Genomic DNA, 14,086 nt, shown 5'->3' on the forward strand with positions numbered 1-14,086 from the left:
CCTGGAATTGCACATGCTGGTTGACACTTTGTTAGTAACACCTGTGCTTTTCCTACTTCGTCAAGTCAAAATGTCTGCTTTGACAAAGGCCTTTAGTGTTACAACATTACACATAATGCCCTATTACAGAGAGCTTTACCACTGGATACTGAATTTGAAACCAATAACAATTGGAGCTTGAATTAAAAAAAATAAATAAAAAAAATTAAGTACAAGACCTACATGTGTACCGAGTGGAACATTTTTGCAGCTGAAAGAAACTGCTCTGGTGGACATACTATGCCCACTGCATCTCTGCTAGATATATTGCGCAGCCAGCAGCCCAGAGGGAGCCAAACATAAGGCAGACCCATAATGTTTTAAGAGTCTCTGCTCATGAGGACACATGGGGCAGAGAACTGAAGCGCCAAGGCAGGCTACTTTAAACCTAGTCTTAGAGCAGCCCCTAGTGGTGAGAAGAAATATGACAAAGCAGCAAGTGTCTGGTCGAAACCATTTAATAGATGCTTTAAGAACAAGACAATGTAAAATCATTTTAAAAAAGTATTGCTGTACATTTTACACATTACTGCCACACAGAAAACGATCCCATTTAAAAATAAAAGAGGGCCACACCTGTCCACAAGACCCTTTCAAAGCATGCCACGAATAGAACTCGACAGGGACACAAGTTTGGCGACTTGGTCAAGTCACGTGTCAACATTTGAGTGCAGAATAGGTGCTCAGTCAAGATTTAGTCGGCTAATGCAAGTAGTGAGTTAACAATCCATGTGGTAAGCAGAGTGAAAATCGTGAATTAGGTTAGCATTATAGTAGTCAGTGGTGGCCGACTGAATCTCACGCAGAGTAAATACTTCTGATAGGTGACAGGATTCACGTCACTGAAGGGCAAGTCAGTTATTCCCCCAAGGCTGAACTGACGTTTTGTGGGCTATGGGGGTCTGAATAGGAAATTAAAAGTTAAATTAAAACCCTGGGGCATGCTTTGGAGAAGAGTCAGTAAAGGTATGCGGTTTCAGTTGGTTAAACATGCAAACCACCGACATGGTCCTCGGCGTGCTGATCCTTCAGCCACGTTAAAAAGTTTAAGTTACATCTGTACAAGTCAGCACATTGTGCCAAAAACGTCTAGTCATCTCACTGGGTGAGCTGCTTTGCAAAATCCTTCACCACTGAAGACTTGAGCTGTGAGATTGTGGCGATCCTCATCTGCTTTGAAGTAGAGTACTTTCCTTTAACGGCCTGCAAGGGGGGGGGAGAAAAAAAAAATAAAATAAAGTTATTGGACAAATGTGCCTTGTGGTTGAGAGTCTATAGATCACATCTCAACCAATCACGCACCAGGTGATGTTTCAGTCTCATTGAAGAGTTTAATCACTTACCATGTGCTTCGTCTGCCCGTCATTCACTTTCACGACATTCTTGGCAATGTGTGCCATCACAGGAATCAAACTCTCTGCTGTGTAGTCCATGTAGTGCTGCAGCGTCACATCCTGAAGAGACATTTCAGAACATTTGTCCTTGAAGTTCAAAAACCACAGCTCAGCATTTCTCCTACTTGGCACACAGACTTCCCATAGCGAGAGTAGATATCCCATCTTTGCAACTAGAAGCAACTTTAGGCCTAGAGACCAACCAGTCGGGCTCATATTAGCATATTAATACATTATGCTTAAGAGTGACAAAGAATGTAATTTTGAGCACCAGCCACACTAATACTCCACTTCTGTAACAAATCTAAAAAAGGTACATTGACATCTAGTGTTTGGAGATGCATATCTCCAGTTATTTGAATTTCTATGGTGCCTTAAATCCTGTATCACTTAATGAAGCCACCGGTGACCAGAAGTTAACTCACCCATTCACCAGCATCCAAGATCTTGAGCGTAAGAGCCAAAGCAGCACTTGCCACCATGGAAGGTGGGAAGTGAACCATCTCATAGTCAACCATGGTGAGCTCCAGGAGGTATTTCGCCAGGGTGTGTTGCTCAGCAGTTACCTGAGGGGAAGGCCAGTTGAAAGAGAGGTTAGTGGCTGGTAAAACAAAAGATGCCAAAGCTAGTTTCTGCTGGATCAAGATGCTGCCACAAACCTCATAAATCTTTGAGGCCCTTCGGAGGAACTGCAGGGGAAGAGGGCGGCCTAGTTTGAACTTGAGCACCCGGAGGATAGTCATCTCCATGTCTCTGATCTGGCCGGTGGTGTAGGCCTTGTCGGTGACGTAGGCAAAGTCTGAGATCTCTGGGGGATACATCTCCTCGTATTTGGAAGCAAGGAACATGGCAGACACACCGACGAGCTGCAGCTGCTTCTTGGGGACTGGGTGGTCCTGTTTTGAAGTCACATGCAGATTTTAGAAACTGGGGTGGCATGTAGCATGTCAGTAGAAGACCAGGACTTTAGCAACTGATCAATACAAAAGTTCAATGCAGTCGCTCACCTGAAGAAAGCGGTCAATGACTCCCACGGTCATGTACATAGTCTCCTGCAGAAGGCGGAACTTTAGGTTCACTTGCACCAGCCAGTCTATGAGAATGGCCCGCATGTTACCAGTCACCTCCTGACCCTGCAGATAGCTGGTTCTGACGTTCTGGTCAACCTGAGAAGACAAGGAATTAGGTTAAAACCAAAATGTGGGGGGGGTAGACAGATTTAAGGGAAAGCGAATTTTACTCACCTCAAGCTGTCGGAGGTACTTGTAGATTTCCTTCACATATTCACTGCAGAGCATGGGGTTGTCATAGTCATCTGCATCCACGTCCCTGACGGCAGTGTGAAGTATGACGTCGGAAAACGCTTGACAGAGGTCAGCAGGCTCACAGCCAGAAGTCTCCATTGGAGTGGGGGATGCCGGTTCAGGCAGAACCTGGAACGGAGGAAATCCCAATGAGAGTTTAAAAAACAAACAGAAGCGCCACACCCGGCAGTCATTTGTGTCAAAATGGCCAGATAGCCATTGGGCACACAACTCACCTGCACCTCGGGCTCAGGTTTAACAGGAACAACATTTTTTGGCTTTGGTTGTTCAACAACTGCTTTTTCAACTCTGGTGGAGACTTTGGTCTTCTTTGTGGCCTCCGCCTTGACATTCTGAAATGAGAGATGGATTAGTCAAGCCAGAGTTGAAGTGTTAAATATAAATGGCTACCCAGTTTAAGTTTTAAAGATCTGACTCTACTTTAAAAATATTTGCTCACTCTAATCATCTAAAAGATGTTCTAGGTTTCTGAATATTAGACGTTACCTGGGCTCCAAGCATTTTGGCACTTCCTATCCTTTGAGGCCAGCAACCCTACTTACTAAAATTTAAGTGCGTGTAATTGGGCATTTTGTTTTTTTTTTTGCATATGGTTTAACTTATGACCCATGAAAACACAGTGAGACCTTTTTCAAGTCAGCATCAGCCCACAAAGCCTAGAACGGATTTTTAATGCACGTCTATAACGTTAGAGACTTTGTATTGAACCTCAAGGAATGAGGTGAATGATTTACTTCATCTTCCACCGGAAGATAAATGCGGTGACCTCCCGAGGTATTACAATGCCACACTTTTACCTTCTTCTGTGCTTCTTTGTTAACTGCGATGTTTCCGATCTCGCCCAGCGCCGCTCGAGGCTTCAGTGTGGGCCCGGTCACCGAGCAGGCCTTTCCACCGAGGTCAGTCCTGGTAGAAGCCAAGCGGTTCTGCGGAGAATGAAGTGCATTTAGCGTTAGGTTATATTGCATGGCATTAAGCTATAATGGGTTGCCGAGTCTTCAGTCGAATTCCTATTATGGAACGGTTGCGCGAGAGCAGACCCCACAAGCGACGCACGAGGACATTTAACATGGTAAGTATTCGAAAAAAAATTAAAATTAAAAAGATATTTCTTATAAACAACTTTCCAGTAATCAGTAACAAACGAATATATGACAACAACAAAAAAAAAGGCTTTCAGTTCTTACTCTGGTTACTCGAAGAGCCATTTCGAAACGTGCGTTGCTTCCACAAAAAGACGGTGAATCGTAATGGAGAATGATGCGGTGTAGTTTTTAGGTTTAGTGTCTTGGTTTAAATCCTCGCTCCCTACACGCTGATTCGCTGTGTCCTGATCTCTCCGAGCATCTGATTGGTCGAGCGCATCTGTTTCAAATGCGTTCCCCGGACAACCACTGGTCACGTGATTTAGGTTTTTCTTTCCCTTCCTTTTCCTGTTACGTCCTGCTGATTGTTTATCACACTTTCTAAAGCTTACTTACTTTTTAATTTGTTCCTCGCGTAAACGAACAAATGAATGGACACATTTACGTGCTCATTGGAGTGGGTTAATTAAAATAATTACTTAAATTTATAATAAAAGTTTACATGTGACCAATAAATCCCAGATTACATGCGTTTTGGCTTGACAAGTAGTCGGCAGTTATCAGTCGGAGCAAGGCTTTATTATGATTATTTGGCATACACACAGACATGTCCAATTCTGTCTTATTTTAAATATATTTGTGGAATATAGGGAAAGCCTATCTCTGAGACCAAGTTTATTCTTACCTTTTGTGTGCCTCGTGAATGATGGTGAGCTGTGTCAACAAAATTGTTATCAAAACTATTGATAAATATGTTTTGTGGTGTTTATTTATTTGGTGAGTCCTATGCATTTGTTTAAAAGCTCATCTTGGGATGGGCACTGCAAACCAGTCTTTGCTATACATTCTGTGGTATGTGGCATTGTTGATCCATGCTAGGCTACTCAATATCAAATGATAAGGACAACAAAAACAATGACAAGGACACCCTACCTCTACCTGAGCTCTGTGACTTTGTGACAAGAATAACAGTCACTTCAAACAGAGGCTCTTGGGCCCTTGGACCCGTTCCCTGTGCCTAGGCCTGTTTAGTAATCCATCCATTCACTGTCACTGTCCATAGGAAGATACGACTAGCCTAACAGGACAAAAGAACAAGGTTAGGTAGAGTGAATCAAAGCTGAATAGTGAACGCATAGAAATCCCCAGGGAAAGTGGAGCTTGCGAGGAACATTTGAAGGCAACATATGTTCTCAAAACGTGTTCTCTTGGATCTGCAGACAGCACGTCTACACTGATCCTTCCTGATTACATGAACAATAATGGGGTCGACTCCATTGTCTGTCTACTTCGCGGAAGAAGCAGGTTTAATGTTCTGTAATAGCCTGAAATCTTTTGTGGCTATACTCCAACACCCCTGCCTTCCAATCAGAGCATCACAATTTCCGTGACGTCCACCGGAAAAGAGGGGACGCAAACGCATCACGTAAAGCAAAACAGATGCCACCACAAATCAGCTACAGAGGACGTCAACGGAATTAGCAAGAGGTACTCCCAGGCAGAGTGGAGTCTGCGTTGGAAGACTGAAAAGAAAGGCACAAACAACGACTTATCTAGACGGCCCTAGTTAGTTAGCGTCAATATAAACCTAGTTATCCCGTCAATTCAAAAACTTTCAGGAAAAACCAACGTTTTTCAAACATAGAAGGTAAGTCAACCAACTAGTTAAACCATAGCCAGCTAGCATAAGTGGTTGTTTGGGAAGTTCCTGAAGTGAACAGTGAAACACTAACATAAAACAATCTTAAAGTCAATTTTTAGCGAAAGCAATTAGCATCGACGTTAATATAAAATTTGCTTACTTAGCTAGCGAGGATTAAAGAACTGTTCTGTTTGGTTTACACGTGTCGCTGAAAACTTTCCTTCTCCAACTGCGAGGTTGCTGTAAATTATGCTAACCTAAATACAATTTTCGCATGTAATAACAGCTAGCTACTAAACCTAACATGAACTTCAATGTGTTTGTTCCAACACCAACCTGTCCACTTTCTAAAAATGAAGACTATTTAACTTTTCTAACATTAATCTGGTAGCAGCACCACCAGCGTCTGTGTACAAGTTAACGGTTTTACGATTATTTGATGTGTCTGTTAACGTTAACCGCTTTGATTCATGCCCTTATTTCACATGGTAAAGGCACTTTGCTAATGTCAAGATATTCAGTTGGTCTGTGGTGGGAACAAAAACAAAGAACAGGCAAAGCAAAGGTAACAACAGTGCTAACTGTTTTAGCTAACATCTAACACGCTAACAGTAGCGAGATCACGAGAATCTGCTCACACGGTTGTTGTTGCTAACTATCATTAGCATACGAGCGACTGGACTAAACAATATATCGCTGGACTGCGCTTTGGTTGTGTTTTTTTTTAATTAGAAGCTTTTATAATACTAGTCAGATGTGATAGTGTTCGTGCTGCCCGGTCCCATGTAGCATGAATTGCGAAAGAAATGCGGTAGCAGCAGCCATTAGCTTGCTAGCATGACTCAGTGGATTTGTGGAAGTGACACTGCGGTGGCCCGGTGTTTGTCAGGAAGCAACCGAGGACTGCAGCCGAGATAAATGATATTGGCTAATTAAACCAGCCCCATTGAGCACATCTACCTAGAGATGGGGTTATTGAGCCTCGAGATGATATTAACCATGTTGCTAATTTGACGTTGGCACGAGTCAGGTACCACTACATCTTGGGGTCAGTGAGTGATTTTGGCTTTTGTCTCGGTGATGAACGTGCTCGACTCTTTCTGCGATCTACAGGTGTTGTGCTGAATTTTGTACCAATGTCAGAGTTTGGCAGCCTCTGTCTTCATAATGTGTTTCAACCCTTGGGCTTGTTTTTTTTTTTTTTAAATGTTCCCCATTACCTGACGCCAATGGCACCAGCTAGTTAGAAAGCTGATGGTATCTGTGAAGGGGAAACCTACTCTGACGAGGATACAAGTGTTGGCATGATACCGGCTCTGTTTGCAGGACTCTCGAGGTTGTCTATAAATAGATCTGTTCGCAGCCTTACTGTGTTGAGGTAACTCGTGAGTGGGTGTGCCTTTTGAGATCACAGTGTCACATTGCGCCCCTGTGACAGAGAAAAGCCACCGTACACATGTCCATGTGAGCCTGGCGCTGCATGGAGCACTGCAGTCTGCAGGCACACACACGTGAAGGTGCAGCTTGCAGTGGTGTTGTGACAGTTTTGGGGGAAAGGAGGAAGCCTCTGATGCAACTCACTGGAATCTGAACTTGGTGATGTGAATACTTCCCTTTTTAGTTCCCCCGTGTTTTACCAATGATTATAAACAGTCCTCTCCTCTTTTGATATCCTCACAACTACCTCCAATGTCATTATGAGGCTGATGCAAGTTCATGTTCACATAGTAACTTTGGCTAGAGAAGAGGGGACTCATAGACTTTGTGTTCTAACTTGGAGTAAGCAGTAATTATGTTAATATTAGCTAAACATTTCATACACTTTTTCCCCTACTTGCCTATTTGTGACAAATAGGTATACAGGATCTCTATAATCAAGGTTTCAACTGGAGAAGTCAAGGTCCACTTACTACTGTTTCCAGTGCTTTGAAGCACACAACACAAAAGACCATCTTTGAACTAAAATAGGTTGCTGTGAAAAGTCCAAACGGCAAATCTGATCAGGAACTCAACGCCAACTTTTTGTACAATGTTCGATGATCTGTATATTTAGATATATATACATATACATATCATGGCTTAAATCACATGATTATCTCATTCAGGTAGTGTGGTGAACCTTTAGTGATGCAGGCTAGATGGAAGAGACTACAACTAGTTTTTCCTTCTACTACTGAAAGAATTACTGTTTTGGTGGAGACAGTGGCTTCTGTCAGTGAGTGCCTGTTTTTTCCCCCCAATCTTGTTTTAAGACCCTGTGCAAACTAAAATATAATGTTGTGTTAAGTGCATTAAGTAGCTCAGCAGCTAAACAAGCACAAAGTCAGATGTGAGTATGTGTTAATAACGAGTAGTAATAATGAACTGTCACTAAACCTATTAATAATTGCTACCTGGTGATGCATAGTGTGGTATGAGCGTGTTAAGTGGAGTTGAACCAGAGGTTGAGTGTGATTTAGTAGGCCGACAGACTGCAGCCAGGGGTGAAATTACACCGTTGACCTGTGAATTACAGATGTTTGTTTGTTGGCTTGAATCTGCAGACAAATTTGAGAAACTGGATTTATGAATATTTTTCATTTTAGCTTGATAATTTACTATTTATTGGTTATAATTGTTGCCAAAGCGATTAATTAACTAATCTCTCCAACAGTAATGATATCTCTCTATAGGTCAGTGTCTCAGTGTAACAGGTTATTGATTATCTTCACACTGAGCCGTCTGAATAGTTTCTGAACAACTGAAACTCCCCTCACCTACGCTAATTAATTCTGGACCTCTATTTATCATTTATCTATTAATCATTTTTCAGGTTAGACTTTTTTTCACCCGTATGTTGTGTGTACCCACACAAACACTCATCTCTCCAGTGTGTGTCCTTTTTGTTTGTGTCTCCAGGTCAGCTCACCAGGTGGCAGACACAGCCATGGCCCAGGAAACCAATCAGAGTCCAGTTCCTATGCTCTGCCCCACTGGTTGTGGTTTCTATGGCAACCCTAGGACTAACGGCATGTGCTCTGTGTGCCACAAGGAGCACCTGTCAAGACAGAACAATGGAGGAGTCAGTTCTTTGAGTACTGTGGGTAAGGCCCGCTGTGTCTGTCACAGGTTTTCTTTTGTTCCCATGTGCACATAAGAGAGAACTCCCAACCTGTCTGCAGCTGCACTGCCTTTGTCCTCAGGGTCTGACTGTAACATGTTGTGAAATTGTCTCCCTCAGGCAGCAGCAGTGGGCCCACAGCCGAGGCTTCTGCCATCCAGAGGTTAGAGGCCACCTTGAATAATGCTGCAGCTGCTGCAGTTGCCGCTGCAGAGGTGGCAGCTGAGGCCGCCGCCTCTGCTGAGGCTGCTGCCACCGAGGCTCTCAGGTGAGGGGGCCCATCAGTGTTTATTATTCTGCCTTCAAACAAAGGTCACAATTTTGAAATAGGACGTTACACAATAAGTACTAAGTAGTTTGAGTACACTGTTAGTCCATAGCAACTTGCATCGACATTTTTAAAAACATTAACAAATGTCATAATTTGCAAACTCCGTGCTTCCACGTACAAAGTCATGAATACCACATCAGTGCGTCTTCTGGTAAACACAACTTCACTTAAAGGTGCCATTAAACCTGCAACAATATATAGCCTTAATACCGTCCCGTCATGAGTGTCTCTCATCAGATTCATACAGTTGTGAAATTTTAAGCTTTTTTGATTAATTTTGTCCTATTTATCCTTGGCAGTGGGGGTTCAACAACCATTTCTGTAACACAACAGATGACTGAGATGAGTCTCTCCTGTGAGGAGAAAGGCGCATCAAGGAGCAAAATAGAGCTCACAGAGCCAGGTGGGTACCAAATATGGACCTGTTGTTTTTCATAGAGGATGTATACTGAGGACCAACATAGTGACAAGCATGGCAGTGTAATGCAGGCCAATACAACGGTCCTGCTAGAAATAAGATTGTGAAGCTTACAGTACAATGTTCAGCTTTTGAAACATTGTCATTACAGTTGGGCGATCTGATTGTTTATACTGTGAGATGATCAACATTTGGTTTCTAATGAGGAATCTTTTAGTCTGGGAAATGCTTCTTTTTTTTCTTTTTCTTTTTTAAATAATGGCGTGTACTCCTTAGGTTAGTAAGAGAGATACTTTACTGAGTTAACATATGAACTGTATGTCTCCAGTGTTGAGTCAGCCCACCTTCTCAGCCTCCCATCCCTCCACTGCTGGCAGTGAGGACTACAAAGCCCCAGAGCCCCCCAAGCCCAAGAAGAATCGATGCTTTATGTGCCGCAAAAAGGTTGGCCTTACAGGTAAGAAATAACACAGATAACCAATTAAAGAAAACAAAAAACAAACCTGCACCTCCTTTTAGTTTAAATGAGATCATTTGTGTTATTATTTGTTCAAACTGTGGCTGGACAATGGGATTGCTCTGGGTGGCAGCTGTGTTTTTGGCTGAGGATGCCAATAGAATGTGTTCAAACTAGAGCCATCGCACAGCAACCTATGCTTTTCTGCCATTTTGCCAGCAGAATGCAAGTAGCGGATAAACGTACATTTTTGCAATGCCTGCAACAACAAAAAAAAAAAATCACAATCTTCTGCAGCAAATGTAAAAATGCAGCGCTTTGCTTGAGGCAGCAAAGAGCCAAAAAGGAGAATAACAGAAAGATGATTGGTTCAGAAGTCATTGATTTCCGACAGTAAACATTGTACAGCATAAAGACCCTGCAAAAGGCCTCTGTTAAGTCTAATGTCAGAGTGTACAGTGCACTAGCCCTTGTTACTGATTTGACTCGGCCTCTTCTCTCCTGTGGCATTTCAGGTTTTGACTGCCGCTGTGGGAATCTGTTCTGCGGACTTCACCGCTACTCTGACAAGCACAACTGTCCGTACGACTACAAAGCTGAAGCTGCTGACAAGATTCGCAAAGAGAACCCCGTGGTTGTAGCCGACAAGATCCAGAGAATATGAAGAGGACTCTCAGTTTGACTTTGAATACTGGGAGCGATCGGCTTTAAAAAAGAATAATGACTGAGCCCAACCTTCTTCCTGAAGAACCTGCCCCCCCCCCCTCCTTCTTGTTTGTTACACATTCAGGACTTTTTTTCCCCCCAGTGCATGAAAGTTCACATATGTTTTCAGCTTTCATTCTTGTTTGTGTGTCAGTTTAACACTTTTGGATGGTTGTATTGAACAAACAAAGCGCGTGTGTGAGGATGGGCTAGTCCATATCACGGGAAGTGACTGAGAGAGATTGCTGAAGATAAAGTCATTACCCTTTTTAGATAAATGCTGTTGATGGCTGTCCAGCCCGTTTTTGTGATCCTCCTTGAGAACTCTGCCTGGGAAGAGCTCAGACACCTGGGCCTGCTTGGACTCTCAGACTGTTACTTACTGCTGTTTGGCTGACGGCGTCCATCTCAGCCGTGCTTGCTCTCTGCTGGCTTGAGTAGCAAAATGGATATTGTCTTGTTTTTGTTCTTTTTCTTTTTGAGTTTAACCCCCCCTTACTTGTCAGACTTTGCATCCTGGTAAGTTTTTATCCACCTGAAATGCTTCTCTGTGCCGCTGGAATCCCGTCCACTCTGCCCCCCCCCCCCCCCCCCCCCCCCCCCCCGCCCCCGCCCCCTCTGACACACAGCTCAGATCTATTGCTAAAGAGACTTTGAAAAAAGAGACTTTGTCGCAAGCCCTTTCTCGCTGGCTCATACTCCTTCCCTCCTGCTGTGTGTGCGGCACCAGAAACACAGCGTCGTCGTTTCTCTCCTGTTGATCTCGGGCTGAATGCTTTGACCCGCTCTGTGCCCGGGACCTGGATGGCAGGCACGTCGGCTCCCTGCTCTTTAGGTCTTTAAAACCATCCACTGAAGTCACATGACGACACACGTCACCTGACTGTTGAATTTGTTTTGTTTTGTTTTTCAGAAACGTGGTGTGTATGCGGTGTGTTGTTGTTGTTTGACAAGTAGCCTAAACTTGTATTAATTCTTGCCTTTGGAAGGGTTTAGCTCCACTAATATTTTCATCTTTTACTTCACTGTTGAATGTTTTCCTCTGTTTTTTGTTTTTTTAATGTGAGCTGACAAATTCACAACATTGGGAGTGTTGGGACTGTCGCACACTGTGTATCAAACACAGGTGTGGTGTGTGTGTGTGTGTGTGTTTATGGGAGTAGATGTGGGCTGCTGGTGTGTGAGTATTGTGTGAGGCGGTGTGGTTGTGTGCCGGCAGTGACCGTTCGTGACACCTGTGATCGTAGGTTATTAATAATTCTCAGTTTATGTTGATTTTCGATCTGGCTGCTTAATCCATTTGTTTTTGTTTTTTTACCCTTTAGTTATGCAAGTTTGTACAAACATCTTTATTTATATACTGCAGTGCGCGTAATCCTCCAATAATACAGAATAAATTGTATGATGTAAATAAATTATGTTCACAAATATAACATCAAGAACTCATGGCTGTTCATTTTAATGTACCGCTGTCGTCCAGTCCGGTCTAAATGTAACTTAATTTCGGACCTTTTTAACCTCCGTCTATATGAATCTACTTCATAAGTGTCTCTTCAGAGTGGAAACTTTGGGACAACCAACCTTCGGGAAATGTCACCAGTTCAGCTATAACTACTACAGTTTTGAAGTTGTGGAATTGTTGAACGTATTTAAAGAAGAGAAAACCTGCACACTAAAACCGCACATTTATAGATTTGTATCGACGAGATGCCATCAATAATCCATCCCAAACCTGTGGGGTTGTAGGAACTTTACACATAGTCTTGAGTATAATGCACAGCAGACATAGAGGACGACAAGTGATTAGTTCTAACCAACATTTGTCTTTAAAAAAAAGATGCGTTTAAACATATTTAATTATTTGACTTGGTTTCCTTCTTTCCGAATCTTTTTCTTGATTTGTTTCTCTCAGAAGATTCAACAGAGGAAGAAAACAGCAACGACACACATATTCAGTTTCTCAGATAACAGGAGAGTGTCCACACTAACATGCTATACAGCAAATACACATCATACACCAACACAACATATCCAGTGACATTACGATTTGAATAACGCCAAGAGTGTTGGAATACATTTTGTAAACATGTGATTGCAGCTACAGCTTTTAATGATACACAGAGCACATTTTCCTGGAACCGGTTGAGATGTCCAGTGACGTCCGGCGGACAGTTGCAGGCTGCCGTCTGTCAGTGTGTCTGCCACAGCTCCGTGTCTCCACGGGACTCGTGTCACCGCAGGGGTAACGGGATCTGCTGCAGTGAGTGTGGCCTCGGGGCACGTTATGACACCCGCTTCCCCCGCCTCACCATGAGGACTGTATGTTTTGACACACACACACACACACACACGTGCAGAGTGTACTTAGTCATCAGCACGAGCAGCACATGGTGTCGTGAACACTTCAGCCACGAGGATGAGGGCAGAAATGGTTCCCCAAATAATCTTGTGTCTGTGCAGAAGTAAACACTGAGCACCCAGAGCGTTTTATCTTTTCGGTTGGTACACACACAAACACTTGTTCTGGTTCTGCTTTAGGTTTTAAATCTTTTATTGTATCATGACCTCATGGGCTCACGTTACCGTTACAGAAGTATTCTCTCGGTGTTGCTGCTCTTGTGTTGATAGGTTGTTGTGCGCCTACAATCATTTTATGATCCGCAGTCATAAAGCCCACACTGTCGACGCAGTAGGTCACTACATATTTTAAATGGAACATCAAGCCAGATGTACATCTATTAGGATTTTAAAAAAAAATAACAAAGACAACAAATCAAAAAAAAGTGTTGAAAGTACTCCCTCTAGAGAATAGGTAAGTGACAAATAACTATTTTAATATTTTACAACCTTATGTGTTGCATATGAACCCTGAAACTAATGAATTTAGAAGTGTAGTGAAAAGTTAGTCTCCCCAAATGAAAATTCTTCTTCTTTCTGAACGTCATTTCACAAACTCAAAATGTTATTGACCCTTATTTGACACCATTTTTAATTTTCAGATCCTTCAGTTTCGGAGGCTTTTCACATCTTCTGTACTCATCTGGTGCATTTGTTTCTGTGATTGTGAGAAACCGCAAAGAAATATAAAAGATGTATTAAATATATTCTCACAAAAAATGAATATGACCTCTCAATATTTTTAGTAATACACAGTTGTGCAACAGCAGTTGTGGGTTAGTGAACGTTCGATTTACATGTTTTTTTTGTGTGGATAGCCACTAGGTGGCGTAACAGACATATATAATCCCATTTAACATACAGTGTGTGGCACTAGAACAAAAACCCAAACATGAATATATTCAACAGTTCAACAATAAAAATAGCAGTTGCACCATGACATTGTACATTTAAAAGGGGTAACTTGAAATAGATTAAACTTTGAACATCATACGGTCAGCACTGTTTGAACAATGTGATTAATACAGTCATACATGGACAACAGATTAAACAGACATTCAGAGTAACAGGCCACAGAAAAACAAATTACACTTATAATACGTTTAAATGGATTATTTATTTATTTCCGTCCTATTTGCCCTGTCACAGATGTGCAGTAATATTACAGCATTAGACTTGCACTCAGGGCATTT

General features: G+C 42.5%; 2 protein-coding genes across 2 annotated transcripts; one reads left to right on the top strand and one right to left on the bottom strand.

Moving 5' to 3' along the window:
* Positions 1–481: 481 nt before the first annotated feature.
* ccnb1 (cyclin B1) lies at positions 482–3,979 on the bottom strand. The gene is made up of 9 exons (XM_070924343.1): positions 3,946–3,979; positions 3,556–3,684; positions 2,974–3,090; positions 2,678–2,866; positions 2,441–2,599; positions 2,093–2,329; positions 1,859–1,999; positions 1,383–1,493; positions 482–1,242 (listed from the first exon to the last, which is right to left on the bottom strand). The coding sequence occupies exons 1-9, from the start codon at positions 3,964–3,966 to the stop codon at positions 1,138–1,140; spliced, it is 1,209 nt and encodes a 402-aa protein (XP_070780444.1). The 5' UTR covers positions 3,967–3,979; the 3' UTR covers positions 482–1,137.
* A 1,337-nt stretch (positions 3,980–5,316) lies between these two features.
* Positions 5,317–11,083, top strand: LOC139301138 (AN1-type zinc finger protein 5-like). Its single transcript, XM_070924449.1, has 6 exons — positions 5,317–5,491; positions 8,384–8,568; positions 8,706–8,853; positions 9,216–9,319; positions 9,663–9,791; positions 10,307–11,083. The coding sequence occupies exons 2-6, from the start codon at positions 8,412–8,414 to the stop codon at positions 10,453–10,455; spliced, it is 687 nt and encodes a 228-aa protein (XP_070780550.1). The 5' UTR covers positions 5,317–5,491; positions 8,384–8,411; the 3' UTR covers positions 10,456–11,083.
* The last annotated feature ends 3,003 nt before the right edge of the window (positions 11,084–14,086 follow it).

The sequence above is a fragment of the Enoplosus armatus genome, chromosome 18 (assembly GCF_043641665.1).
Source record: "Enoplosus armatus isolate fEnoArm2 chromosome 18, fEnoArm2.hap1, whole genome shotgun sequence".
Taxonomy (NCBI): Eukaryota; Metazoa; Chordata; class Actinopteri; order Centrarchiformes; family Enoplosidae; genus Enoplosus; species Enoplosus armatus.

Coding starts and splice junctions, on each gene's coding strand:
- ccnb1 (XM_070924343.1), bottom strand. CDS start 3,966: ATGGCTCTTCGAGTAACCAGA. Junction 2,600..2,677: donor AGTACCTCCGACAGCTTGAG/GTGAGTAAAATT, acceptor TTGTCTTCTCAG/GTTGACCAGAACGTCAGAAC. Junction 2,000..2,092: donor GGGCCTCAAAGATTTATGAG/GTTTGTGGCAGC, acceptor CCTTCCCCTCAG/GTAACTGCTGAGCAACACAC.
- LOC139301138 (XM_070924449.1), top strand. CDS start 8,412: ATGGCCCAGGAAACCAATCAGAGTCCAGTTCCTATGCTCTGCCCCACT. Junction 8,569..8,705: donor CAGTTCTTTGAGTACTGTGG/GTAAGGCCCGCT, acceptor TGTCTCCCTCAG/GCAGCAGCAGTGGGCCCACA. Junction 8,854..9,215: donor GCTGCCACCGAGGCTCTCAG/GTGAGGGGGCCC, acceptor TATCCTTGGCAG/TGGGGGTTCAACAACCATTT.